Source organism: Electrophorus electricus, chromosome 22 (genome assembly GCF_013358815.1).
Source record: "Electrophorus electricus isolate fEleEle1 chromosome 22, fEleEle1.pri, whole genome shotgun sequence".
Classification (NCBI taxonomy): Eukaryota; Metazoa; Chordata; class Actinopteri; order Gymnotiformes; family Gymnotidae; genus Electrophorus; species Electrophorus electricus.
In genome coordinates, this window is record NC_049556.1 from 14,265,224 (window position 1) to 14,292,247 (window position 27,024).

Here is a 27,024-nt window from a genome sequence, read left to right on the forward strand (position 1 = left end):
CATTTAAGAAGCCTAATCACAGAAATCTTGAAGTGATAGCTGGCAGCACAGAGGAAGTGAGGACCAGTGGGCCAGTTTCACTTTGACCAATCAGAGTGCTCTATGTGACAACCCAAAAAATGGCCCAATCAGATGGTGTCATATGAGACTGAGAGCCAGAGAAGGAAGTGTATGTGTTGAGTTACACACAGAAAATGTGCAGTGTGTTTCACTCCAAATAGACCCAGAGTAGCAGCACCACCACCACCACGGTCCAGCATTATCAAGCTCCACCCACCACTGTATCCAATATTATCAATCTCCACCTTTCACTGCAGCCCATCCTTTATAAGTTCCACCCCACATAGCAGTCCATCATTATGAAGCTCCACCCCAAATAGCTGTCCATCTGCTGTTGAGTACACAGCAGTGAAAGAACAGAACACACTCTGAATATATATATCTCTCTCTCTCTCTCTCTCGTAATCAGAAGGTTATCAGTTCAAGTCCCATCACTGTTGGGCCCCTTAACCCTCAGTCGCTGCAGTAGTGTCAGAGGTAAGAAGGAGATGTCCTACATGCAGTGTCTCAGGGCTCATGTTCATTTGATTATCAGGAGAATGACTCAGTCATGAGTTTCACAACAATTTTACATTATTTCTAAGTTAACATTCTTCTCCCATGAGATGACCTCATGGAGAACCAGCAGGAACCCTGTTAACAAATCCACAAACCAGATGCATTACATACAAAAAACTGCCAACCAGTAATACTGATAACAGTGTGTGTGCAGTGAATTAGCAAGCCTAATATGAACGATAAAGGTGTCTCACGTGTGACTAATACTGACAAACAAAATACATCACAGCTGTCTCACATGCGTCTAATACTGACAAACAAAATATATCACAGCTGTCTCATGTGTGACTAATACTGACAAACAAAATACATCACAGCTGTCTCATGTGTGACTAATACTGACAAACAAAATACATCACAGCTGTCTCACGTGTGTAATACAAAATACATCACAGCTGTCTCACGTGTGTCTAATACTGACAAACAAAATATATCACAGCTGTCTCATGTGTGACTAATACTGACAAAATACATCACAGCTGTCTCACGTGTGTCTAATACAAAATACATCACAGCTGTCTCACGTGTGTCTAATACTGACAAACAAAATACATCACAGCTGTCTCACGTGTGTCTAATACTGACAAAAAAATACATCACAGCTGTTTCATGTGTCTAATACTAACAAACAAAATACATCACAGCTGTCTCACATGTGCCTTTAAATATTCTGATCTAAACATATTCTAAATAAGTGACCCTTCGTAAAAGCATACGCACCCACACCTGTACAACCTGTGTTTTTAAAAGCACACACACACACAGATCTGTACAGGTGTGCATTAATCATGTTCCTGCAGGATCAATGTGCAGCACATGCAAGTAATTCCTTCTGTTCAGTCTTGTTTCAGTCTGTTCTCCACTGCTTTTGTCTGACAGGCTGCAGGCACGTGTGTAAGGTGAAATTCCAGTCTTACATGTGATCACTTGCTGACTAATGAGGAGAGAAGGGAATTCCTGCCTTCAGGGTATAAATACAGATCACACACACAGTACACAACCTTCAGGCTCTCGTAAATAGCCGAGCAAAAGTGTGAGTTAACAGATGTGGTAGAGGAATACAATCAGAGCAGAGCGCCGTGTTTTATGAAGGGTTCAAAACAGAATTATATCACCAAAATAATGGCTGTAGTTGTGTGTGTTAAATACTGTTTGATTTACAAGTGCGTAACCCACCTGCTCACTTTGCTTTCGACATGTATATTATAGTGTTAAGGTTAGCCACAGGGCTAACCATGGTGTTAGCCCCTCCCACACACACACACACACACACACACACAGTGTGAGCTACATAGAGATTAGCAGCCCTATTCAGGTTCTGTTTCTGCATCCACACACTGCTCCACAACTTCTGTGCTTTGTTCAGTAGTGTGCTTTAGTTCAGTTTTGACTTCCGGAGTCAAACAGGAAGTGGTGAAACTGTCTTTGTAGCACCATCTTAAAACTGCTTCTGTCATCCTCTTCCATCACCTCCACGTTCACTGTGTGCTCCACGCAAACACCAACGTCCATCAGTTAATGCAGTTAATAGTTTCATTTACAAATCACTGAGATGTTTCCATATTAGGCAATCAAAGAGAGACCCAGGCGAGAGGGAGAGAGAGACACACAGTGAGAGAGAGACAGGCCTCAGAACTCTGTGTGTGTGTGTGTGTGTGTGTGTGTGTGTGTGTGTGTGTGTGTGTGTGAGAGAGAGAGAGAGAGAGAGAGAGAGAGAGAGAGAGAGAGAGAGAGAGAGAGAGAGTGTGTGTGTGTGTGTGTGTGTGTGTGCGCGCACGTGTGAAGAGTGAAGACATTACAGAACAGTAAGTATGTCGCACAAGCAGCATACTGTTGTGGCGTTGAGACTTGCAAGGGAAATTCTTGAGTAAAGTCTAGTGTGGCAGCTCTGGAGTAGGACAGGCTCCCTCTGCTGGATGGCAGAAGCATTGCACTCTGCACTTAGTTTGGAAGAGACAAGACAAAAGATTTGCAAGGCAAAAACAGTAAAACCATTAACACAACACCAGCTGGTATGTAGACACACACACACCCCAACACACACACACACACACACACCCCAACACACACACACACCCATGAGAGAGACCCCAACACACACACACACACCTATGAGACCCCAACACACACACACACACACACACACCAACACACACACACCCATGAGAGAGACCCCAACACACACACACACCCATGAGAGACCCCAACACACACACACACCCATGAGAGAGACCCCAACACACACACACACACCTATGAGACCCCAACACACACACACACACACACACACACCCATGAGAGAGACCCCAACACACACACACACCCATGAGAGACCCCAACACACACACACACCCATGAGAGACCCCAACACACACACACACACCCATAAAAGAGACCCCCACACACACACACCCATGAGAGCGACCCCCACACACACACACCCATGACAGAGACCCCCCCACACACACACCCATGAGAGACCCCCCCACACACACACACCCATGACAGAGACCCCCCCACACACACCCATGAGAGACCCCCCCACACACACACACCCATGACAGAGACCCCCCCACACACACACCCATGAGACCCCCCCACACACACACACCCATGACAGAGACCCCCCCACACACACCCATGAGAGACCCCCCCACACACACACCCATGAGAGACCCCCACACACTTTATCCAAGCATTGTTGTCCATATCACAAATGTTGCCCTTTTTTTCCATTATGTTTATTGCATATATTTGTGTTATGACATTTCTGTTCATCTGTTACTATTTATGTTACGTGAAAATGTGGAACAAGCAAGTATATTCAGCAATAAGTACTGTAGAAAATGGCCATATAGGTGAGTTACACAAGTAAATCATGTCCCTGTTACACGAGTATTTAAATCATGTCCCTGTTACACGAGTATTTAAATCATGTCCCTGTTACACGAGTATTTAAATCATGTCCCTGTTACACATGTATTTAAATCATGTCACTGTTGCATGTGTATTTAAATCATGTCCCTGTTACATGTATATTTAAATTATGTCACTGTTACACAAGGATTTCAATCATGTCCGTTACACGTGTATTTAAATCATGTCCCTGTTACACGAGTATTTAAATCATGTCCCTGTTACATGAGTATTTAAATCATGTCCCTGTTACACGAGTATTTAAATCATGTCCCTGTTACACATGTATTTAAATCATGTCACTGTTGCATGTGTATTTAAATCATGTCCCTGTTACATGTATATTTAAATCATGTCACTGTTACACAAGGATTTCAATCATGTCCGTTACACGTGTATTTAAATCATGTCCCTGTTGCATGTGTATTTAAATCATGTCCCTGTTACACAAGTATTTAAATCATGTCCGTTACACAAGTATTTAAATCATGTCCCTGTTACATGAGTATTTAAATCATGTCCCTGTTACACGTGTATTTAAATCATGTCACTGTTACACAAGTATTTCAATCATGTCCCTGTTGCATGTGTATTTAAATCATGTCCGTTACACGTGTATTTAAATCATGTCTGTTACACATGTATTTAAATCTCCGTCAAAACTATTTCGATTATTTTGACCATTTTGCTGTTTCACTTCAATACTTCACCTTACTTGACTCCACTCTGACCATTATTGGTTTGTTTTTTTCTTACATTATTGGTGATTGGGACTAGGGCCTAATCTATTGATTGGAACAAGGGCCTAATCTATTGATTGGGACTAGGGCCTTAGCTATTGATTGGGACTAGGGCCTAATCTACTGATTGGGACTAGGGCCTTAGCTATTGATTGGGACTAGGGCCAAATCTATTGATTGGGACAAGGGCCTAATTGGGACTAGGGACCTTATCTATTGATGTTTTGGAACAATAAACCAGTTAAACTGCTTTGCCTCTTGGTGTTTGAAGCATGTAGAAAATACCACAGACGCCACACAGACGCCAGCGGAGAGACACAACCACTCTCTCACCCTCACTCTGACCCTTATCCCAACCCAAACCTGTCTGCACTTACATTCCTGCCTTGACACTGTTCTTATCTCTGATTCTATATCAGACATTTCTGGTGGCTCTGATCACTGTGTAATTGAACTAAATTTGTCATCCTCAAATGATCATATTCAAAATAAGGATTCCTGGGAATGCAACAGTCTGTGATTCTGAACTAAATGTCTTTATGCCGATGTTGTAAAATCTTAATATCTTGTGTAAGTACACGGAACCTTTTAAGTATAAAACCTGCACGTTTTTCAAATCACTTAGACTGGTTCTAGTCCAGGTAAACTGGGAAACTCAGACTGCTTCTAATCCAGGTAAACTGGGAAACCTAGACTGATTCTACTCCAGGTAAACTGGGTTGGAGACACATATGTAAAAAACAGAAAATGTTTATACATGAAATGATAAAGAAAACCTTTGCAGCCTAAACTCAGTTTGGTTTAACTGAAATAAATGTAGAAATGTTGAGAATGTTGAGGTAGCAGACTGTTTATTAAGAAGTCAATATTAATAAAATGTTAAAAAGAGAGACACAGATGTTTTTCAACTAACATACGCATACAACTTTGATTTCTCTGTCCAAGACGTTTATACCTTGTTTGACAATACTAAAATTTAATTCCACAAACAGATCAGGGTTTTAGCAGATTATGATGCTGAAGTCACTATTTGGTAGCTAGAAACTGATATGGATTTATCTTTATCACTAGACCTCTGACCTCTGCTGTAAACCAGTGTCCTGGGTCAGGTGACCTCTGCTGTAGACCAGTGTCCTGAATCAGAAGTACTCTCAGCTAATTTTATCAATACTTTTGGGATGTTTGGAAGATCTTATTACTTCATACTTTGTTGAAGTACTTTGGGCACTCAGAATTCATTTCTCCTCACTGCACATAAATGCCTCTGTATCTTAGGGCAAACTACTGCCATTACAGCACTGCTGTTGTTAATGCAGCTTGTTCGGGGAGAACCCTCACGCACGAGTCGGAAGGTGTGAGTGGCTGACTCGCCATAGTTCAAAGAGGGCAGGTTCACGCGACTTTCCTCTGTGGGTCTGGGTGGTGATATACAGCATAATACACATTTATCCAACTATTAAAAGGAGAAGTTAACTAGAACAATGTCAAATATCCAACAGATAGAGCAAAAAAGAAACGAGAACGTTGCACTACGCTACGATGACGTGCATGTTTTAAAGATTACAATAACACTCAAATAACCTTTGCAATGCGGACACGTGCAGCACGCTTATGGTGTCACGGTGGAGGTTCAAACAAATAAATAAACATTAACGACTCACGCGTCACCTTCTCATACTGGTCTCGCGAACGTTCCACAGTAAATTCGTTACATTCTCCGAATCTGAAACTCGCACTTCAACGTTCTAACAGCGTGACGTCACACCGCTCCGCCTGTACCTCTCGAGGTCGCGTGACTCAGACGTCATCGTCCTCAGAAGCGGAACGCGGAAACGTCGCTGCCAGACTTGAAGAACGTGAAGCCTGACCAACCAAATCATTCCTTTAGTCTTCTAGCTCGTCCTTATTGGTGGTTGGTCTAATGAGGCGGGGCCCAGGTGACAGAACACACGGTAAGCCGTAAACAAGTCGAATTTAACAATTAATACTTCGTAATCTTCTTACAGTATAGAAAATGAGCCTTTTAATTGAATGACTAATACTTTCTTCCGATAAGATATCCGCTTTAAATGACGTAAGGATTCTTCCCATATGACGAACCCTCCGTTCCCTCACGTGACAGCTGTCATTTCTTATCGCGCGTTCTGCTCAATTGCACAACATTCGCGAGACGGCGCGTTTATAGAGGCTCGCTTTCAGTACTCAGAAGGTAAAGCTTTTAAACGACGAGAAGTTCACTTGAACGTTAATCCCGATGTAACCACGCGCATTATTGAAAATTACTTTAAAAATGTTTCGAAAATGTAAGAACGTTCCTCACGAAGGTAGTGCGAGCACACACGGGGAGGCTCGTGCTGCCACGTTTCTATGTCGCCGTGTCACCACCAGATGGCGTCATCCAACACCTCACGGTAACAGCACGCGCGACCTCCGGATCAGCTGCACATGAGGAGTCCAGAGGGGGCGGAGCACGGCGGCGTGGGGGCGGGGACGGGGACGCCCCGCCTACCTGTGTTTGTTTTCCCCACAGAGCTCGTGTTCTACTCCACTCAGCACAGCACACACCGTAGAGTTCTCACGCTCTACAACCCGTACAGCTTCCCCCTGCGCTTCAAGAGTGAGTAGGAGATGTGGCCAGCGCTTCGACAGAGCAGGAGAAGCATGTGTGAAGTGGTTGTTAGGGTTTGGATGAGTATTATGGGACAGCCAGAGAAATCTCCTATTTCTGCAAAAAAAAGAAATAATCTACAAAAGAACATCCAAGTTTCAAGTTTGGTTTATTTGTCACATACATAGTCATACACAGTATAAGTTGCAGTGAAATAGTTGAGAGTGCTCTGTCCAAACTGAGGAAAAAGAAAACAGGGGTGCATAGAGAAATATATATTCTATATATGTACAAAAATATATTAATGTATGTACAATATATGTATATTATGATTATATACACAATGTACAATGTATATATGATATGTATATATGTATGTACACAATGTACAATGTATATATGTGTATATATGTATGTACACAATGTACAATGTATATATGATGTGTATATATGTATGTACACAATGTACAATGTATATATGATGTGTATATATGTATGTACACAATGTACAATGTATATATGATATGTATATATGTATGTACACAATGTACAATGTATATATGATGTGTATATATGTATGTACACAATGTACAATGTATATATGATGTGTATATATGTATGTACACAATGTACAATGTATATATGATATGTATATATGTATGTACACAATGTACAATGTATATATGATGTGTATATATGTATGTACACAATGTACAATGTATATATGATGTGTATATATGTATGTACACAATGTACAATGTATATATGATGTGTATATATGTATGTACACAATGTACAATGTATATATGATATGTATATATGTATGTACACAATGTACAATGTATATATGATATGTATATATGTATGTACACAATGTACAATGTATATATGATATGTATATATGTATGTACACAATGTACAATGTATATATGATGTGTATATATGTATGTACACAATGTACAATGTATATATGATGTGTATATATGTATGTACACAATGTACAATGTATATATGATGTGTATATATGTATGTACACAATGTACAATGTATATATGATGTGTATATATGTATGTACACAATGTACAATGTATATATGATGTGTATATATGTATGTACACAATGTACATATCTCTAATCCTCCTTCCTTCCCTCTCTCTCAGTACTGGGTACAGCCCCTTCTCTGTACGAGGTGATAGAAGCTGTAGGCAGTGTGAGAGCTCGCTCCTGTGTAGATATGTGAGTCTATTATTGAAGCCCATTATAATTCCCACTTTGTGGAACTACATATCCCAGCATTCCTCTTGTGTTTGTATGCAGCGTGATAAGACAGAGGGACGTGAGCCAACGGCATTGGGGCAGAAGGAATCGCTTCAGAGTGGATGTGTGGGGGGCAGATGGGCAACAGGGCAGCAGGGAGGTGTGGGCAGAACTGAGAGAGGCACTTGGGGGAGAGGAGGGGCAGGAGAATCCCCAACGCAGAGCAAGAATTGCCCCCACACTACCCAACCAAACATCAGTAACATTGTATAACCATCTCAGAGGTGAGCAAGGGAGAGAGTGCCCCGTTGATCGCTCTGATTGGTGATCATGTGCGTTATTCCTGTTTTATCTTTACTCAGGGGGGAGTCCCATCCAGTTCTTCATGTATGTTGTGGTGGGTGTGGTGTGTGTCACAGTCTTAATGCTCCCCCTCCACAGCGAGCCCAGCACCATTGTTCCATCTCATGCCTGTGTGACTGTGATGCAGAAGTTGGTGTGTTCCTATGTGCTAGGTGAGACGTCCGGACAGCGTGATGCCTACAGAAGCAACAGTGACTCTGGCCTGAGCCACTCTGCTCACATTCACTGTGTTTTCACTCCTTCCCTCAGGGTTACTCACTGTGATGTTTCTTCAGTAGCAGGAGGCTGAGGGATTTAGGGGGAAGAGCTGGGGTTTAGTGGTTTAAGGTTGAGAGGGTTAGGTGCTATGGTTTAGGGGTTAAGAGTTAGGGGCTAGGGTTAGGGTTTAGGGAGTTAGGGATTAGGAGTTGGACTTTAGGGGGTTTAAGAGTTATGGGTTAAAGGTTAGGGAGTTTGGGGGTTTATGGAGTTAGGGTGTTAGGGGCTTAGGAGTTAGTGAATTGGGGTTTTAGGTGTTAGGGTGTCAGGGTTTAGGAATTAGTGAGTTTGGGGTTTAGGAGTTAGGTTTTTAGGGGTTAGTGAGTTAGCAAATTGAGGGTTTTAGGAGGTAGGGTGTTAGGGGTTTAGGGAGTTAGGTTGTTAGATACTAGACCTCACAGATACAAAAGAGATGAATGAAGGTGTTGAGTCATCAGACTGCCACTGACTGCCTTTTAAAGACTAAACCCAACTTCACTCCTATCAACTCAAAGAGGCATTAAGACAGTGAGGAGTGAAGCATGTCTCACCATGCATGATGCTGGACCCAGTGCTTCTCTTCAACTGGAACATGATATCATCATTCCAACAGCTGCAGAAAAACAGACATTTAATGACACTGACCCCTAGAAGCCTAGGGTCATAGAAACCATGGTAACGCTCTGTACTTGTTAAACCTGTCATAAAACCCCAAAACAAATCAACCACCTTCATTTGAATTTGGCGTCATTCATTAATATTTAAATTCATTAACAGACCAGAGGCTGCAGAGAACAATAAATACAAAAATGATTTTATACAACACATACATACACACACACACACACACAGTGTGGTCTGCTTAGGCTGCTCGGACACCAAAGAAAGGCAGTGCTCTGATGAAGGTATCCAGGCAGCTGGTGAACAGTTCACTCTGCAGGGTCTTACCCAACACACACAAAGGGTTCCTCACAACACACTCCACATAGACCTACACAGAGAAAGACAGGTTTTTAATTACATATGGTAATGCTCTGTACTTGGTAAACCTGTCTATTTTTTTTTTATGATTAGGGTTATTTTTTGCGTTACATTGTTTTCTTAGCCAGAACTGCATAAAATTGTTGATGTTTGGATGTATTTTGCACCTGTAGTTAGGGAACTAGGGAAAATTATAAAAGTTTATCTCATTATGTATAATTGTGTGTATACTATAAATATTCACAAACATACATGTGGAGAAGAATATTGTGTGTATCGTGTTTCCTCTGAACAGTTCAGAGCCATACTGTGGCTCTGCTGATAGGGTTGGTCTGCTGTGTTTGCGTATCATTCCCTTGTCAGCCATAAGAGAAGGAAATGTGAACTGAGGTGATTTTGAAATGTAGTTACAGGAGGACTGGAAGTGAACAGTGTTACAGAAATGTAATTAATGTTTCAAGATATAATAAAGTGATTCTTATGGTTTATTAAAAACCTGCCAAGGGTTTGTTTTGACATTGCTAAGTTCTTCTGTATGCTGGTATAATAATTCTATTTCATTCAAGAATAAAAACGCAGACTTGAGGATTATTTGAAGTGAATGTCTGGTCCTTTATTACAGGTCAACGTTAACAACAAGCATTATTGAGGCTCCTCCAGAGAACGTCTGACAGTCACACAAAGATCCCACATTTATATAGTCTTCAGAAGTGATTATGTAATCCACACACCTCTACATACTAGCATGTGAAATCTCCACCACCATGTTATTCAATATATGTAAATTCAGATCCATCATGCAAGTTAAAGCTTGACCATTATATTCCATTGGAAGATTTTCCTTGTTTTAAACAAAGATGTCAACTCACCACCGAACACTAGTAACAAAGTCTTTCTCCTGCACCCGTCTCTCCTTGGTAAGATAGCAAACCTAGAAAAGGAACTCTCAAAGAGGATTTCAAGTCTTTCATAGACAATGATCTCCCCCAACAGTATGACATTATTTCTCACGGGAACTGTCCAGAGTGATCTGCCTTAGTCTTGCACAGAGGCCTTGAGACCACCTGCATCAGAGCGTCTGTCCTGTACTCAGACCCACGAGGGCCTCGTTAACCGCAGGGTTTCTTATTCAATGCCCACACCTACAAATATACTTTATTACCTCAGGGTTTGGTATCATCAATTCAGTTTATTTAATTCATTTCACATGTATTAATATAGCAGTTTTAACATTAAACATGGACTCAAAGAATCACTGCAGGAAGCCTATCCCTAACCCTGACTGCAGCTCTAGGGTGCTAATAAACAAACCGCATCCTTGCACGGGATAAGGCAGAACCCTTGGGAGGATCCATCCTCTGCATACACGAAGAAAATTAAAAAAGAAAATAAACAGAAACACAGACATGCAAATGAAGTAAAATGTCACCTGACAGTCTAGATAAAGAGTCTAGAACATGAAGCAAGCCGGCCTGCGGGTCTGAGGTGCAAGTGGTCTGCATATTAATACTGTTCACCCCATCTACTAATCAGGCATTCCAACAGCTGATCAGCAAACCTGAAGGCCAGTATAGCGGACACTTGCCTCCAAATAAATTATTCGTAAGCTGTTTATCTGCCTTTGCTACAATTTCTCATAACCAAGAGTTAATTCTAACCTAAATTTGTACTATTCCCTGGATTGATCTGTGCAGTTTTTTTTTTATTTATAGTAACTTATAAATAAAAACAAATATTGCTAGCTCGGGTTAAATGGTTTGATGATGTGGAGTTCTCTGAGCTTGATATTTTGGTGGCAAGTGTTTCATCACCAGTCAAGGTGAAATCAGTGTGAGTGTCATTGTGTGCACTGACAAGGTCACCTTGACTGGTGATGAAATGCTTACCACCAAAATATCAAGCTCAGAGAACTCCACGTCACATCATATAGTAACATACATTTCAAGATTCTAAAATAACATTAACTGTTAAACTCACAACCAAAACATCAACTGTACATGTTATTGATTACATCCATAAACCAGACAAAAAACCCCAAAACAAATCAACCAGCTTCATTTGAATTTGGAGTCATTCATTAATATTTAAATTCATTAACAGACCAGATGCTGCAGAGAACAATAAATACAAAAATTATTTTATACAATACACACACACACACACACACACACACACACACACACACACACACACACACACAGTGTGGTCTGCTTAGGCTGCTCGGACACCAAAGAAAGGCAGTGCTCTGATGAAGGTATCCAGGCGGCTGGTGAAAAGTTCGCTCTGCAGGGTCTCACCCAACACACACAAAGGGTTCCTCACCACACACTCCACATACACCTACACAAAGACAGAAGGTTTTTAAGTATATACTCCATTTACACCTTTACAGAGACACACACATTGTATATCTGTAGTACATACATACAGACACACATTATTTATATACATCAAACACGCACATACAAACACACACACAGTGCTTTATATCTGGTATACATACACACACACACACACTCGCAATGCTGTATATCTGGTGTACGACTGCGTGCGTGCACGCGCGCGCACACACACACACACACACACACACACACACACACACACACACACACACACACACACACACACACACACCGTGCTGTATATCTGGTGCAGGATATCTCTACAGTTGGGGACACTCAGGTCTGTGTTCATGACCAGCCGGATGCCTGTTGGAGTCTCATAGTAGTGAAGCTTGTAACGACTTGTCTGAAAGGACAGAAATCCCTCCTTCCTGACGCAGAATGCTTAAGGAAACAACAACAACAACCACAGAAGCTGCAGCAGAACACGCACACACAAAACAGTGTCTGTCCTCTCTGACAGGCACACGAGCGTTAAAGGATACATGTCGAGGGGAGACATCTTGCTGACAAAGGAGCGAATGGAAAACAGCATTCCATACATGAGCTTAGACTCCTAAACACACACACACAAAACAGGAAATTACACTCCAACACACACGTGCTGAACAGATTAATCAGTTGTTCACAAATACTGGCTTACAAAATAAAGAGAAGCTCATCTGGTTGTTCATATGCAAAAATATAGAACTGGGGCAGGGGCGGTTCTAAGTCCCTTTAGATCACCGCTGGCCCCGCCCATGACTGAGTTCTCTCAAGATTTTTTTGCCACCTAAAACAGATACATCATGAGGGTTGCACAAGGGGACTGGAGCTGCTAACAGCCCAGGGCTGCCAGCGTCTCACTGAAGCTCGCCAGGTCTCCAAATGCTAGTGATGGGACTGATGGATCTTTACTGGATTGGTTGATTTGGCTCAGTTCAGCAGCACAAGCTCACACTCTCCGCTCACAAGTGCCTGTTTATTTAGTACCACTTCTTGCTTTTATAAGTTCAAGTTTGGTTTATTTGTCACATACATAGTCATACACAGAATAACTCGCAGTGAAATGGTGGATTTATGGTTTTATGAAATGGTTTATGATTTATGAAACGGTTAATTTAGCTAGATTTATCAATGTATATATTGATATTAAGCCTTTTATTTTCCAGAATACTCATATTTTACATTATGTTTGGTATAACATTACTGGAAAAACAAACAGTTACACGAGTACTGAATGGCTTTGCGATCATCAGTGAGCCCCTGGCATGGATACATGGCCCTCTTGGACTGTAATCTCACCTCCTCTTTGGAAATCCCTGCTTGCTTCTTGCGGTTCCATTCACTGTAGTGCAGACAGGTGCCATTGCGGTCGAATATGTAAAGGTTGTGAACTGTCATCTGCAAGAAACGAGACCATCATCATCGCCGAGTCACAGAAGCTGTGATAATTTGTGTTAATTGCGCCGGCATGTTAGCCATGTAGTCATAAAGTCCTGAGAGACAACACACCAGGGTTAGAGAGAGCGTTAGTTAAGGTTAAGGTTAGTGTTAGGGTTAGAGAAAACGTTAGTTATGGTTAGAGTTAGAGAGCTAGTTAGGGTTAGAGAATACGTTAGTTAGGGTTAGAGTTAGAGAGCTAGTTAGGGTTAGAGTTAGAGAGCTAGTTAGGGTTAGTGAGAGCTAGCTAGGGTTAGAGTTAGAGAGCTAGTTAGGGTTAGAGAGAGCTAGCTAGGGTGAGAGTTGGAGAGCTAGTTAGGGTTAGAGAGAGCTAGCTAGTGTGAGAGTTAGAGAGAGCTAGCTAGGGTTAGAGAGAGCTAGCTAGGGTTAGAGAGAGCTAGTTAGGGTTAGAGAGAGCTAGCTAGGGTGAGAGTTGGAGAGCTAGTTAGGGTTAGAGAGAGCTAGCTAGGGTGAGAGTTGGAGAGCTAGTTAGGGTTAGAGAGAGCTAGTTAGGGTTAGAGAGAGCTAGCTAGGGTGAGAGTTGGAGAGCTAGTTAGGGTTAGAGTTAGAGTTAGAGAGCTAGTTAGGGTTAGAGAGAGCTAGCTAGGGTGAGAGTTGGAGAGCTAGTTAGGGTTAGAGAGAAGCTAGCTAGGGTTAAAGAGAGCTATCTAGGGTTAGAGAGAGCTAGCTAGTGTGAGAGTTAGGGAGCTAGTTAGGGTTAGAGAGAGCTAGCTAGGGTGAGAGTTAGAGCTAGTTAGGGTTAGAGAGAGCTAGCTAGGGTGAGAGTTGGAGAGCTAGTTAGGGTTAGAGAGAGCTAGCTAGTGTGAGAGTTAGAGAGCTAGTTAGGGTTAGAGAGAGCTAGCTAGGGTGAGAGAGAGCTAGCTAGGGTGAGAGTTAGAGAGCTAGTTAGGGTTAGAGTTAGAGAGCTAGCTAGGGTGAGAGTTAGAGAGCTAGTTAGGGTTAGAGAGAGCTAGCTAGGGTGAGAGAGAGCTAGCTAGGGTTAGAGAGAGCTAGCTAGGGTGAGAGTTAGAGAGCTAGTTAGGGTTAGAGAGAGCTAGTTAGGGTTAGTGAGAGCTAGCTAGGGTGAGAGTTGGAGAGCTAGTTAGGGTTAGAGAGAGCTAGCTAGGGTGAGAGTTAGGGAGCTAGTTAGGGTTAGAGAGAGCTAGCTAGGGTGAGAGTTGGAGAGCTAGTTAGGGTTAGAGAGAGCTAGTTAGGGTTAGAGAGAGCTAGTTAGGGTTAGAGAGAGCTAGCTAGGGTGAGAGTTGGAGAGCTAGTTAGGGTTAGAGAGAGCTAGCTAGGGTGAGAGTTGGAGAGCTAGTTAGGGTTAGAGAAAGCTAGTTAGGGTTAGAGAGAGCTAGTTAGGGTTAGAGAGAGCTAGCTAGTGTGAGAGTTAGGGAGCTAGTTAGGGTTAGAGAGAGCTAGCTAGGGTGAGAGTTGGAGAGCTAGTTAGGGTTAGAGAGAGCTAGCTAGGGTGAGAGTTGGAGAGCTAGTTAGGGTTAGAGTTAGAGTTAGAGAGCTAGTTAGGGTTAGAGAGAGCTAGCTAGGGTGAGAGTTGGAGAGCTAGTTAGGGTTAGAGAGAAGCTAGCTAGGGTTAAAGAGAGCTATCTAGGGTTAGAGAGAGCTAGCTAGGGTGAGAGTTGGAGAGCTAGTTAGGGTTAGAGAGAGCTAGTTAGGGTTAGAGAGAGCTAGCTAGGGTGAGAGTTGGAGAGCTAGTTAGGGTTAGAGAGAGCTAGCTAGGGTGAGAGTTAGGGAGCTAGTTAGGGTTAGAGAGAGCTAGCTAGGGTGAGAGTTAGGGAGCTAGTTAGGGTTAGAGAGAGCTAGCTAGGGTGAGAGAGAGCTAGCTAGTGTGAGAGTTAGAGAGCTAGTTAGGGTTAGAGAGAGCTAGCTAGGGTGAGAGAGAGCTAGCTAGGGTGAGAGTTAGAGAGCTAGTTAGGGTTAGAGTTAGAGAGCTAGCTAGGGTGAGAGTTAGAGAGCTAGTTAGGGTTAGAGAGAGCTAGCTAGGGTGAGAGAGAGCTAGCTAGGGTTAGAGAGAGCTAGCTAGGGTGAGAGTTAGAGAGCTAGTTAGGGTTAGAGAGAGCTAGTTAGGGTTAGTGAGAGCTAGCTAGGGTGAGAGTTGGAGAGCTAGTTAGGGTTAGAGAGAGCTAGCTAGGGTGAGAGTTAGGGAGCTAGTTAGGGTTAGAGAGAGCTAGCTAGGGTGAGAGTTGGAGAGCTAGTTAGGGTTAGAGAGAGCTAGTTAGGGTTAGAGAGAGCTAGTTAGGGTTAGAGAGAGCTAGCTAGGGTGAGAGTTGGAGAGCTAGTTAGGGTTAGAGAGAGCTAGCTAGGGTGAGAGTTGGAGAGCTAGTTAGGGTTAGAGAAAGCTAGTTAGGGTTAGAGAGAGCTAGTTAGGGTTAGAGAGAGCTAGCTAGTGTGAGAGTTAGGGAGCTAGTTAGGGTTAGAGAGAGCTAGCTAGGGTGAGAGTTGGAGAGCTAGTTAGGGTTAGAGAGAGCTAGCTAGGGTGAGAGTTGGAGAGCTAGTTAGGGTTAGAGAGAGCTAGTTAGGGTTAGAGAGAGCTAGCTAGGGTGAGAGTTGGAGAGCTAGTTAGGGTTAGAGAGAGCTAGCTAGGGTGAGAGTTGGAGAGCTAGTTAGGGTTAGAGAGAGCTAGCTAGGGTGAGAGTTAGGGAGCTAGTTAGGGTTAGAGAGACCTAGTTAGGGTTAGAGAGAGCTAGCTAGGGTGAGAGTTGGAGAGCTAGTTAGGGTTAGAGAGAGCTAGCTAGGGTGAGAGTTGGAGAGCTAGTTAGGGTTAGAGAAAGCTAGTTAGGGTGAGAGTTAGAGAAACCAACCCTGACACTTTATCTCCAGGTAACCATTACTGCCAAAACATTGGTTAAGTAGGTAACTAGCATTAAATGTCCCGTGTGATTTAAAAACGCTCACGCAACAACTTACTTGATATCGCTAAGATTTGTAATGTATAATATTAGCAACAAAAGAAGAACCACAACCACAAAACCATCTGTATAATTGTTATAACGGAGGAAGGTTGTTCGTTTACCTCGCTCGAGCTTGAATGCTTCCGCCTTCACTCAGAAGGGCCTCGAGCAGCTGCGAACGCACAAACATTCAACGTCGCCTGAAAAATCTGCTGTCGTAACGTTACATATAGAACAGGGGGGCACTGATTAGATAAACATTTAAGACTACTACAACCCGTTTTAAATTTATTTTTATTAGGTCGGCACAAACGTATTCACGTTCAAGTTTTGTGTAACAGGCTTAATCTATGGACACCTTCCTCACGACAAGGACCTTAAAGGACCCAGAGAAGAGAGTGAAATGGCGGCGGTGTCGCTCGTGCGGTGTGAGCGCGGTTTCGCGCGTGATGCGGCTCCGGACTGGATGCGGCAAGAGCTCCGCACTGGGGTAAGAAGGCAGAGCGCTCCGCGCTGGGGTAAGAAGGCAGAGAGCTCCGCGCTGGGGTAAGAAGGCAGAGAGCTCCGCGCTGGGGTAAGAAGGCAGAGCGCTCCGCGCTGGGGTAAGAAGGCAGAGCGCTCCGCGCTGGGGTAAGAAGGCAGAGCGCTCCGCGCTGGGGTAAGAAGGCACAGAGCTCCGCGCTGGGGTAAGAAGGCAGAGCGCTCCGCGCTGGGGTAAGAAGGCACAGAGCTCCGCGCTGGGGTAAGAAGGCAGAGCGCTCCGCGCTGGGGTAAGAAGGCAGAGCGCTCCGCGCTGGGGTAAGAAGGCAGAGAGCTCCGCGCTGGGGTAAGAAGGCACAGAGCTCCGCGCTGGGGTAAGAAGGCACAGAGCTCCGCGCTGGGGTAAGAAGGCAGAGCGCTCTGCGCTGGGGTAAGAAGGCAGAGAGCTCCGCGCTGGGGTAAGAAGGCACAGAGCTCCGCGCTGGGGTAAGAAGGCACAGAGCTCCGCGCTGGGGTAAGAAGGCAGAGCGCTCCGCGCTGGGGTAAGAAGGCACAGAGCTCCGCGCTGGGGTAAGAAGGCAGAGCGCTCCGCGCTGGGGTAAGAAGGCACAGAGCTCCGCGCTGGGGTAAGAAGGCACAGAGCTCCGCGCTGGGGTAAGAAGGCAGAGCGCTCCGCGCTGGGGTAAGAAGGCACAGAGCTCCGCGCTGGGGTAAGAAGGCACAGAGCTCCGCGCTGGGGTAAGAAGGCAGAGCGCTCCGCGCTGGGGTAAGAAGGCACAGAGCTCCGCGCTGGGGTAAGAAGGCACAGAGCTCCGCGCTGGGGTAAGAAGGCAGAGCGCTCCGCACTGGGGTAAGAAGGCACAGAGCTCCGCGCTGGGGTAAGAAGGCAGAGAGCTCCGCGCTGGGGTAAGAAGGCAGAGCGCTCCGCGCTGGGGTAAGAAGGCAGAGCGCTCCGCGCTGGGGTAAGAAGGCAGAGAGCTCCGCGCTGGGGTAAGAAGGCACAGAGCTCCGCGCTGAGGTAAGAAGGCAGAGCGCTCCGCGCTGGGGTAAGAAGGCAGAGAGCTCCGCGCTGGGGTAAGAAGGCACAGAGCTCCGCGCTGGGGTAAGAAGGCACAGAGCTCCGCGCTGGGGTAAGAAGGCACAGAGCTCCGCGCTGGGGTAAGAAGGCACAGAGCTCCGCGCTGGGGTAAGAAGGCACAGAGCTCCGCGCTGGGGTAAGAAGGCAGAGCGCTCCGCGCTGGGGTAAGAAGGCACAGAGCTCCGCGCTGGGGTAAGAAGGCAGAGCGCTCCGCGCTGGGGTAAGAAGGCACAGAGCTCCGCGCTGGGGTAAGAAGGCAGAGAGCTCCGCGCTGGGGTAAGAAGGCAGAGCGCTCCGCGCTGGGGTAAGAAGGCACAGAGCTCCGCGCTGGGGTAAGAAGGCAGAGCGCTCCGCGCTGGGGTAAGAAGGCACAGAGCTCCGCGCTGGGGTAAGAAGGCAGAGCGCTCCGCGCTGGGGTAAGAAGGCAGAGCGCTCCGCGCTGGGGTAAGAAGGCAGAGCGCTCCGCGCTGGGGTAAGAAGGCACAGAGCTCCGCGCTGGGGTAAGAAGGCACAGAGCTCCGCGCTGGGGTAAGAAGGCACAGAGCTCCGCGCAGGGGTAAGAAGGCACAGAGCTCCGCGTTGGGGTAAGAAGGCAGAGCGCTCCGCGCTGGGGTAAGAAGGCAGAGCGCTCCGCGCTGGGGTAAGAAGGCACAGAGCTCCGCGCTGGGGTAAGAAGGCAGAGCTCATGCAGGGGCTTCATGTGGCGGCGATGCGCTTCTGTTATACATTTGGATGAAACTCAGAGTGACACAGCAGATCCTGCTTGAGAGGATGGATGTGTTGCTTAGTGACCGCACGAGTCAGGAGGCTCCGCTGCTCGTGCAGTAGCTCCATCAGGGACGCAGCACATGTGGCGCATGGTGTACGAAACGGTAACGACAGTCTTACTCCACTTGCGCAGACCACGATCATGGCCGTGGAGTTTGACGGGGGAGTTGTGATCGGCGCTGATTCTCGAACCACCACAGGGTGAGTCAGCTCTCAATTAATGCTCAATTAATGCTCAATTAACGCTCATCCCCAGATGCAACTGCTCGCTGTCGGTAAGATCACGTGAGCTTCAGCGTTGAGGCATTGTTTCACCTGCTTGGCTACTATGATAAAGAATCAATTCATAAGTTTATTCCCTGAGCCCCAAAACATTATTTTTGGTATTTCTGATCAGTATTTTTTATTTTTATTTTTTTGGTGTTTTTGATGGGTGTTTTTTGATTTATATGTCATGTTTTGAAACGTTTGTGCTGTGTGCAGTGCGTACATCGCTAACAGGGTGACGGACAAGCTGACCCCCATCCATGAGCGCATCTTCTGCTGTCGCTCTGGTTCAGCAGCAGACACCCAGGCCATCTCAGACGCAGTCACCTACCAGCTGGGCTTCCACAGGTGCACACAGACACACACACGCGCACACACACGCGCACACACACACACACTCGCACTCAGAGGTCCGTGAGAGCTCAGTAATAGAATCTTAACATTTCTCTTTCTCTCCGTACAGTATTGAATTAGATGAGCCCCCATTGGTCCAGACAGCTGCTAATCTCTTCAGAGAGATGTGCTATAGGTACAGGGAGGAGCTGATGGCCGGGATCATTGTGGCTGGTTGGGACAAGCGCAGGGGTGGGCAGGTGAGTGCATCCTGGACAACCCTGCGTGCGCCCTCCCCCATGGTGGAGTAGAGTTAGCATTGTGAGTTGGTGTGTGCATGTGCGTATGTTGTCCAGGTGTACACCGTGCCTGTGGGTGGGATGTTGACCAGGCAGCCTGTGTCAGTGGGAGGCTCTGGCAGCAGCTACATCTACGGCTACGTGGACTCCAATTACAGAGCCCACATGAGCAAGGAGGAGTGTCTTCAGTTCACTGCACAAGGTGGGCATGGAGTGTGCGTGCGTGCGTGTGTGCGTATGTGTGCGTGTGCGTGCGTGTGTGTGTGTGTGCGCGCTCTTAAGTGTGTGTTGTTGTGTCCAGCACTATCTCTGGCCATGGAGAGAGACGGGTCGAGCGGGGGAGTGGTGAGACTGGCCGTGATCTCTGAGCATGGTGTAGAGAGACGTGTTGTTGCCGGTAACCAGCTCCCAAGCTTCTCTGCCATCTAAAACACGCCGTTGTCACACACCTGCTGCTGGGGGGAAAAAAAACAAAGTTTTATATTTCATTGTTTTGTTTATTAAAATGCTCCAATAAAAATGGAAGAAGTGGCTTTCTGTTGGACTCCTGATTCTGTGTGAGTTTTAATCTAGTTTACAACAGGATTGTCAAACAGTGATGCTTGCGTATAGGGCTCAGAGCTACAAGTTGTTCTACAGGAAGTCTCATAGCTACGTTAGTTGTAAAATGTTTTACAAATGTGTGTTAATTTTGTGAACTAAACTAAACATGTACCAAATAGTTAGTTTTAAAGGGTTAAGTGAGAGCATTATACTTTAATAATTTTATATGGTGATCTTTAATTTTGTTTTAAAATATCAAAGTCTCATATATTTCACATGTGTGGCTCACAGGACAAATGGTTGTCAGTTACAATCAGGACCACTGAGCCCCAGGAAGCAGATGGACTTTATTTTCTTACTCAGAAAATAGCACACATTAAATACTCGTATTTTTATTATATCACATTCTTGTGTTTGCATTTGTCCAGAGTGCCTGGAGAACACAATGCCTTCAGAAGTTTGTACACACACTCAGACAACTGTAGTAGCAGCCAGTCCAGGTGTAGGCAGTCAGTTCTCCATGCTTTTAATTATAGCTCCCCACCCATCTCCCATTCTCCAACCAACCACTCCATCTCTCCTTTCCTGTCCTCTGCCAAGCTCCCTCTCTCCTCCCTGAGGATCAGACTGTACCGTGTCTTCCCTCGTTCCTCCACTTCCCTCCATCCTGCTATCTCTTCCTCGCTGCATATCATCCTATACAAGGTCTTCCTGAACACTTCCTTTGTGTCTATCTGCCCCGCCCTCCCACGCTCTCTCTGCAGAGATGCCCCTAGCCCATCTTCCTCCACCACTGGCCGCAGTTCTGTTTTAGCTGTGATGTCATTTCCTCTTGTTTGTCTTTCATCCTGGTTCTTTACTCCCTCGTCCTCCTGTCCTTTTGAGATGAACAGCACTGACCGAAACACTGTTTGTGTCTCTCGTATCTTCTCGGGCGGTAAGAACACCACACTCTCTGGCTCCCTGCTCGGGGCCCCACCCCCATCCATGGGGCGGTACGCGTGCAGCCTCACGCCCCCGTTGAGCGCAGCGCTCTGTCCTCGGAGTGGCCTGTAGAGGGTGCTGTAGGTGAGGACCAGCCACAGGAACAGCATGCAGCAGCAGATACCTGAAAGAACACACAATGGCAAAAACCCAGCAAACAGCCACCAGCACCACGGACCCAGACGCTCACTGGGCCTCACCATGGAGTCCAGCACCCCCGGGGCAATCTGCACCGGGGTGGGGACAGGTGGAATGGAGCTTCCTAACCTGTCAGTGGGTGTAGTGGGGGCAGTAGAGGGCTTTTGTCTGTCTGTGGAGGCTACAGGATGGTATGTAGTTCCAGTGAGATGACTAGAGTTCCATTGAAGTATCCAGTGCTCAAACCAGGTGGTTTTGGTTGGGGTTGCTGTTGAAATCATCTGAGTGGCTGTTGAAATCATCTGAGTGGTGCTATGGGTGGTATGAGCATTGTTCCAGACATCTGTGTCTCCCATGACGAAGCTCTTCAGATGCCAAATGGGCGTGGCCATGAATGTACTAGTGGGCGTGTTAGTGGTTGTGTCGATGGGTGTGGTAGTGGGTGTGGTCATGGGTGTGGTAGTGGTCATTTTGGTGGACATGCAGTAGTCTTCCTCTTTTAGGTCTACAATGGCCATAGCTTTCAGGTGGGGCGGCCCCGCACATACCACACTCTCGGGGTTGTTCTCCAGGGTGGTGGGCCCTGTGTTTTGGTACACATTGTGACCCTGGTCCTCCAGGTAGCGCTGAAGGTAGCCCACCTCACAGCTGCACTGCCACGGGTTCTGGGACAAGAAGACGTAGGGCAGGTCAGGCTTCGAAGAGAAGAACTCATTAGGCATGAGCTGCACACGATTATCTTCCAGGTCAAAGGTCTTGAGCCTGGTGGAAGAGACACATTCAAGCAGCCGTTGGGGTAGGGCGTGCAGCTGGTTCCGAGACAGGTTGATGACCTCTAGGTGCGGAAGGTCACCGAAGGTGGCGTCATGAAGAGAACGAAGATTGTTTCCATCCAGGTAAACCTCCATCAGCCTGGGGGCAGAGGTGAACACACGCCCACCCAAACCTTCCAGGCTGTTATTGGACAACCGTAACACGCTAAGGTTTCCAAGCACTGGACCTGAAGGAGACCATGCAAGTGCAGAGAATTCAACCACAATGAGGAATGTGTAAAGAAAATTTCATTTACATCAAGATTATATATTCCCTTATTAAAATCTTAGATTTTTTTTTTTTGAAACACTCTAACCATAGTAGTTTACTCTTAATTGCTAACTGTAGTATAAATAGATTCACTTGTGAAATGTGACATTTATGTACCAATTGTTTTATGGTGAATATAATAACGAGGGAAGGTCTGTGTATCTTTATGTGTACACTGCCAGTGAAAGTTCCTGTATTTGACAGACCATATCGAGCCCTTTTACATGTCCCAGTCTGCTCAGTGGTGCTCACCTTGTGGACTGATTACGTTGATGTTGTTCTCACTCAGGTCCAGCTCATACAGGTATGTGAATGCACTATAGTCGGCCCAGGAGAGTGACCTAAACTGGTTCTGAGTAAAATCCAAAACCTCTGTCCTTACATCTATCCCATCAGGCACTGTGCTCAGGCTCTGAGCCACACAGCTCACGTGAGTTCGGTGGTCCTTGTTCCTGTCACTGTGGCAATTGCTGCTTATAATGACGAAGCATCGAGAAATGAGGAAGACGAGGCTAAAGACCAGAAGCATTCTGACAAACAACACAGAGAAATGTAAACATTAAACATGTAAATAATAATCCTGTAGATTAAACTTGTAAACAGTATCACTATCACAGTGTAACAGTCACTCTCAGTATAACAGTATCACTATGTCAGTGAAACAGTATCACTATCTCACTATTCACTTATGCAAAGCTGCACATTAAAAGTAATTCCTACTGTAGTACACGTCCATATTTCCTTACTAGCAGTTAGTGACCATCATTTTCATGTATAAAATATTTTTGTATTCTGAGGTCTCTCCTCATAACATCAATTGTGTTTAAGTAAATCTACATTTCTATTTAAATAACCTGCTAATTATTATTATGTGCATACCACACAGTATGATTAAGGATCAGGACAATGAATGAGCTCCATACACACCTGTATAGCTCAGCGTTCTGGTGAACAGAGAGAGTGTGGATACTGTGTCCGCTGCTGGGTGAACACACACTGTACGCTCTCGTCCGCTGCTGGGTGAACACACACTGTATCCTCTGGTCCGCTGCTGGGTGAACACACACACTGTATCCTCTGGTCCGCTGCTGGGTGAACACACACTGTACGCTCTCGTCTGCTGCTGGGTGAACACACAAACTGTGGTTTTAATAGTTGGTCATTATCATACGAGACCATGTTTCCTTTATGGAACATGATAAGCAGGACGTCATACACTATCCAGTAATAACTCATTAGTTTATGTAATAATATATTACAATGTTACTCAATAACAGTTTGGAACTGGGATCATAAAATGCTGTGGTACATATTGTATTCTTGATTATTATGTTTCAGAAGATAAAAGAGAGTTTTCATGTATCTCTGTTGTATACTGTGTGAGTTTAAACCTTCTTACAATTGTGGACCACCCTGAAGACCTTGGGAACAGAAAACATATCAGATGTATGTACTGTGTTTAATATACATAACATAACACATGTATGTACTGTGTTTAATATATATAACATAACAGATGTATGTACTGTGTTTAACATATATAACAACACATGTATGTACTGTATTTAATATATATAACATAACACATGTATGTAGTGTGTTTAATATATATAACATAACAGATGTAGGTTCTGGATTTAATATATATAACAACAGATGTATGTAATGTGTTTAATATATATAACATAACAAATGTATGTACTGGATTTAATATATATAACATAACAGATCTATGTACTGTGTTTAATATATATATATATAACATAACAGATGTATGTACTGAGTTTAATATATATAACATAACAGATGTATGTAATGTGTTTAATATATATATATATAACAACAGATATATGTACTGTGTTTAACATAAATAACAGATGTATGTACTGTAATATAACATAGATGTATGTACTGTATTTAATATATATAACAGATGGATGTACTGGATTTAATATACACTGCCTGGCCCAAAAAAACTCTAATATTTCTTTGGACCGCCTTTAGCTTTGATTACGGCACGCATTCGCTGTGGTATAATTTCCACAAGCTTCTACAATATCACAACATTTATTTCTGTCCAGAGTTGCATTAATTTTCCCCAAGATCTTGTACCGATGATGGGAGAGTTGGACCACTGCACAAAGTCTTCTCCAGCACATCCCAAAGATTCTCAATGGGGTTCAGGTCTGGACTCTGTGGTGGCCAATCCATGTGTGAAAATGATGTCTCACGCAACCTGAACCACTCTTTCACAATTTGAGCCTGATGACTCCTGGCATTGTCATCTTAAAATATGCCCGTGCCATCAGGGAAGAAAAAACCCATTGATGGAATAACCTGGTCGTTCAGTATATTCAGGTAGTCAACTGACCTCATTCTTTGGGCACATAATGTTGCTGAACCTACACCTGACCAACTGCAGCAATCCCAGAACATAGCACTACCCCACAGGCTTGTACGGTAGGCACTAGGCATGATGGGTACATCACTTCAGCCACATCTCTTCTTACCCTGATGCGCACATCACTCTGGAACAGGGTACATCTGGGCTCATCACACCACGTGACCTTCTTCCATTGCTCCAGAGTCCAATCTTTATGCTCCCTAGCAAACTGAAGCCGTTTTTCGCTGGTTAGCCTCACTGAAAAGTGGTTTTGTTAAGGCTACACAGCTGTTTAGTCCCAATCCCTTGAGTTCCCTTTGTATTGTGTGTGTGGAAATGCTCTTACTTTCACTATTAAACATATCTCTGAGTTCTGCTGTTGTTTTTCTACGATTTGATTTCACCACACGTTTAAGTGATTGCCGATCACAATCATTCAAGATTTTTTTCCGACCACATTCCTTCCTAGAAGATGTTTCTTCACTGTCCTTCCACTTTTTAATAATACGTTGGACAGTTCTTAACCTGATTTTAGTAGTTCCAGCAATCTCCTTAGATGTTTTCTCTGCTTGATGCATGCTAATAATTTGACCCTTCTGAAACAGATTAACATCTTTTCCACAACCACAGGATGTGTCTTTCGACATGGTTGTTAACAAATGAGAAGCTACTCATTGCATCAGTTAGGGTTAAATAGCTTGTTGCCAGCTGAAACAATCACCCATGCAGTAATTATCCAATGGGACACTCTTACCTATTTGCTTAGTTAAAGCCAGGTGGTGACCTTTTTTTGGCCAGGCAGTGTATATAACAGATGTAGGTACTGGATTTAATAACAAGATGTATGTACTGTATATAAAATATATAACATACTCTATTTAAGATCTATTGAGTTTAGTTTGATAAGGATCTGTTAATTTCTTCATTGAGTTTTTCACCCTTAGTTTGCTAATAGGAGACTGAGATCTTAGTAGAGACTGCAAGAAACCCTCTGTAACCCTCTCTTAGATTTAGTGGAGCTCTGATTGTAATTAGACAAGGCTTAATGTCTCAATGACTAGCACATGACACTGATAGCCCTAACCCTAAACTGTAAACCTAAACCCTACCCCTAACCCTAAACCCTAATGGTTATCTAAACCTAACTTAGCACTAACCCATAACATTTGGCCATAGTGTTACTATAACCAAATTCAGGAAGATCAGTCTTTTTTCACTGTTTCAAACCAGATGCTCTGCAATAGGAAATGTTAAACATAAATAAAATGTCCTGTACCTACTGTACATTTCTGTAGTTAACATTAATAATCCAGTAAATAACTGCATTGGTGCACAACCTATGGAGAGTTTAGGGGAAATTATAGTCATAAATAAATTTGGAACACATTTTAAAATTTTATATTCTTTTAATTATTTTTCCCAGTTTGAATTCAGCTTTCTATAACCACACAAAATAGCATTTATAGACTTTTTTTTTTTTTTTTTACTGTTTTTTCCTCTCAACATTCTTATCATAAATGACCACAGACTACATCAAAAAGACAAAGAAAAAGCAACAGATGAAAACAGACAGAGGTCTGGAAGGTCTGAGGTCCAGTGATCTTCAGAAAGAACTCAACATTACTAATGTTACCTCCCAGGTCAATCCCATGGACAGCCTGACAGTCCAAGCTTCCAACACAGCCCATCAGAGTCCTAGTGGTTCTGGAACAGGGTCTGTCAACAAGCGAGTGGTTCTACTGCCTATGACACTCCAAAGAACAAAAGTAGTGAATGAACACACACACACACACAGACACACAGACACACACACACACACACACACACACACACACACAGGTCTCTCTCATATTACTCACAAAACTTCCACATGGTCATGAAGATTTCACCAGAGAAAGTTCATAAACCCTCAACATAATCAAAGATTCATTAAAAAGTTCATATATGCCAACACACAATATCATTGAAGTCAATAACACAAAATAACACAACACACCAGATTTGTAGAACTTTAAAATCATCAAAATGAGAAAAACAAGCATAGTGGTGAAAATATACATCACTGAAAAAGAAAAAACCTACAGAAGATTGTCCTCTAATGTCCAAAAACGTCCTCCCAGGAAGGACGTCTCACTTTTAAACGACTGACACAAACCATTAAAGTGTATCTGTCTCCACTGGGCTGGACCGATCACCTACAGACCCTGGTGATCTG

At 44.3% G+C, this 27,024-nt stretch overlaps 4 protein-coding genes across 13 annotated transcripts; 2 read left to right on the top strand and 2 right to left on the bottom strand.

The window, feature by feature from the left end:
• The first annotated feature begins 6,142 nt into the window (after nucleotides 1–6,142).
• On the top strand, nucleotides 6,143–10,317 carry LOC113591076 (motile sperm domain-containing protein 1-like). 9 transcript variants are annotated; one of them, XM_035521581.1, is made up of 5 exons: nucleotides 6,163–6,226; nucleotides 6,663–6,891; nucleotides 8,043–8,118; nucleotides 8,200–8,423; nucleotides 8,502–10,317. In XM_035521581.1, exons 2-5 carry the CDS (start codon nucleotides 6,720–6,722, stop codon nucleotides 8,789–8,791), a joined length of 762 nt encoding a protein of 253 aa, XP_035377474.1. In that variant the 5' UTR covers nucleotides 6,163–6,226; nucleotides 6,663–6,719; the 3' UTR covers nucleotides 8,792–10,317. The 9 variants fall into 9 exon arrangements, with proteins under 9 accessions (XP_026887235.2, XP_035377474.1, XP_035377476.1 ...); XM_035521583.1 differs by lacking the exon at nucleotides 6,163–6,226 and having other exon boundaries at nucleotides 6,239–6,891; nucleotides 8,502–8,654; nucleotides 8,752–10,317; XM_035521586.1 differs by lacking the exon at nucleotides 6,163–6,226 and having other exon boundaries at nucleotides 6,239–6,891; nucleotides 8,581–8,654; nucleotides 8,752–10,317.
• A 40-nt stretch (nucleotides 10,318–10,357) lies between these two features.
• On the bottom strand, nucleotides 10,358–16,681 carry trappc1 (trafficking protein particle complex 1). The gene is made up of 5 exons (XM_035521590.1): nucleotides 16,576–16,681; nucleotides 13,407–13,505; nucleotides 12,608–12,678; nucleotides 12,355–12,493; nucleotides 10,358–12,060 (listed from the first exon to the last, which is right to left on the bottom strand). The coding sequence occupies exons 2-5, from the start codon at nucleotides 13,503–13,505 to the stop codon at nucleotides 11,932–11,934; spliced, it is 438 nt and encodes a 145-aa protein (XP_035377483.1). The 5' UTR covers nucleotides 16,576–16,681; the 3' UTR covers nucleotides 10,358–11,931.
• Nucleotides 16,682–16,829: 148 nt separating this feature from the next.
• psmb6 (proteasome 20S subunit beta 6) lies at nucleotides 16,830–20,210 on the top strand. 2 transcript variants are annotated; one of them, XM_027031433.2, is made up of 6 exons: nucleotides 16,830–16,943; nucleotides 18,913–18,980; nucleotides 19,263–19,394; nucleotides 19,510–19,639; nucleotides 19,736–19,880; nucleotides 19,980–20,210. In XM_027031433.2, the coding sequence occupies exons 1-6, from the start codon at nucleotides 16,857–16,859 to the stop codon at nucleotides 20,105–20,107; spliced, it is 690 nt and encodes a 229-aa protein (XP_026887234.2). In that variant the 5' UTR covers nucleotides 16,830–16,856; the 3' UTR covers nucleotides 20,108–20,210. The 2 variants fall into 2 exon arrangements, with proteins under 2 accessions (XP_026887234.2, XP_035377482.1); XM_035521589.1 differs by lacking the exon at nucleotides 16,830–16,943 and adding an exon at nucleotides 17,975–17,979.
• LOC113591074 (platelet glycoprotein Ib alpha chain) lies at nucleotides 20,042–23,451 on the bottom strand. The gene is made up of 3 exons (XM_027031432.2): nucleotides 23,354–23,451; nucleotides 22,679–22,956; nucleotides 20,042–22,343 (listed from the first exon to the last, which is right to left on the bottom strand). Exons 2-3 carry the CDS (start codon nucleotides 22,953–22,955, stop codon nucleotides 20,752–20,754), a joined length of 1,869 nt encoding a protein of 622 aa, XP_026887233.2. The 5' UTR covers nucleotide 22,956; nucleotides 23,354–23,451; the 3' UTR covers nucleotides 20,042–20,751.
• Nucleotides 23,452–27,024: the final 3,573 nt, after the last annotated feature.

What these genes read in the sequence shown, in the direction of transcription:
- LOC113591076 (XM_035521581.1), top strand. Translation starts at nt 6,720, where the DNA reads ATGAGGAGTCCAGAGGGGGCGGAGCACGGCGGCGTGGGGGCGGGGACG. An exon ending in GCTCGCTCCTGTGTAGATAT is followed by an intron (nt 8,119 to 8,199) that starts GTGAGTCTATTA and finishes GTTTGTATGCAG; the next exon opens with CGTGATAAGACAGAGGGACG. An exon ending in ATTGTATAACCATCTCAGAG is followed by an intron (nt 8,424 to 8,501) that starts GTGAGCAAGGGA and finishes ATCTTTACTCAG; the next exon opens with GGGGGAGTCCCATCCAGTTC.
- trappc1 (XM_035521590.1), bottom strand. Translation starts at nt 13,505, where the DNA reads ATGACAGTTCACAACCTTTACATATTCGACCGCAATGGCACCTGTCTG. An exon ending in CAGGGATTTCCAAAGAGGAG is followed by an intron (nt 12,679 to 13,406) that starts GTGAGATTACAG and finishes GTGTGTGTTTAG; the next exon opens with GAGTCTAAGCTCATGTATGG. An exon ending in TGCACCAGATATACAGCACG is followed by an intron (nt 12,061 to 12,354) that starts GTGTGTGTGTGT and finishes GTCTTTGTGTAG; the next exon opens with GTGTATGTGGAGTGTGTGGT.
- psmb6 (XM_027031433.2), top strand. Translation starts at nt 16,857, where the DNA reads ATGGCGGCGGTGTCGCTCGTGCGGTGTGAGCGCGGTTTCGCGCGTGAT. An exon ending in GATTCTCGAACCACCACAGG is followed by an intron (nt 18,981 to 19,262) that starts GTGAGTCAGCTC and finishes TGCTGTGTGCAG; the next exon opens with TGCGTACATCGCTAACAGGG. An exon ending in TACCAGCTGGGCTTCCACAG is followed by an intron (nt 19,395 to 19,509) that starts GTGCACACAGAC and finishes CTCTCCGTACAG; the next exon opens with TATTGAATTAGATGAGCCCC.
- LOC113591074 (XM_027031432.2), bottom strand. Translation starts at nt 22,955, where the DNA reads ATGCTTCTGGTCTTTAGCCTCGTCTTCCTCATTTCTCGATGCTTCGTC. An exon ending in CAACGTAATCAGTCCACAAG is followed by an intron (nt 22,344 to 22,678) that starts GTGAGCACCACT and finishes GGTCTCCTTCAG; the next exon opens with GTCCAGTGCTTGGAAACCTT.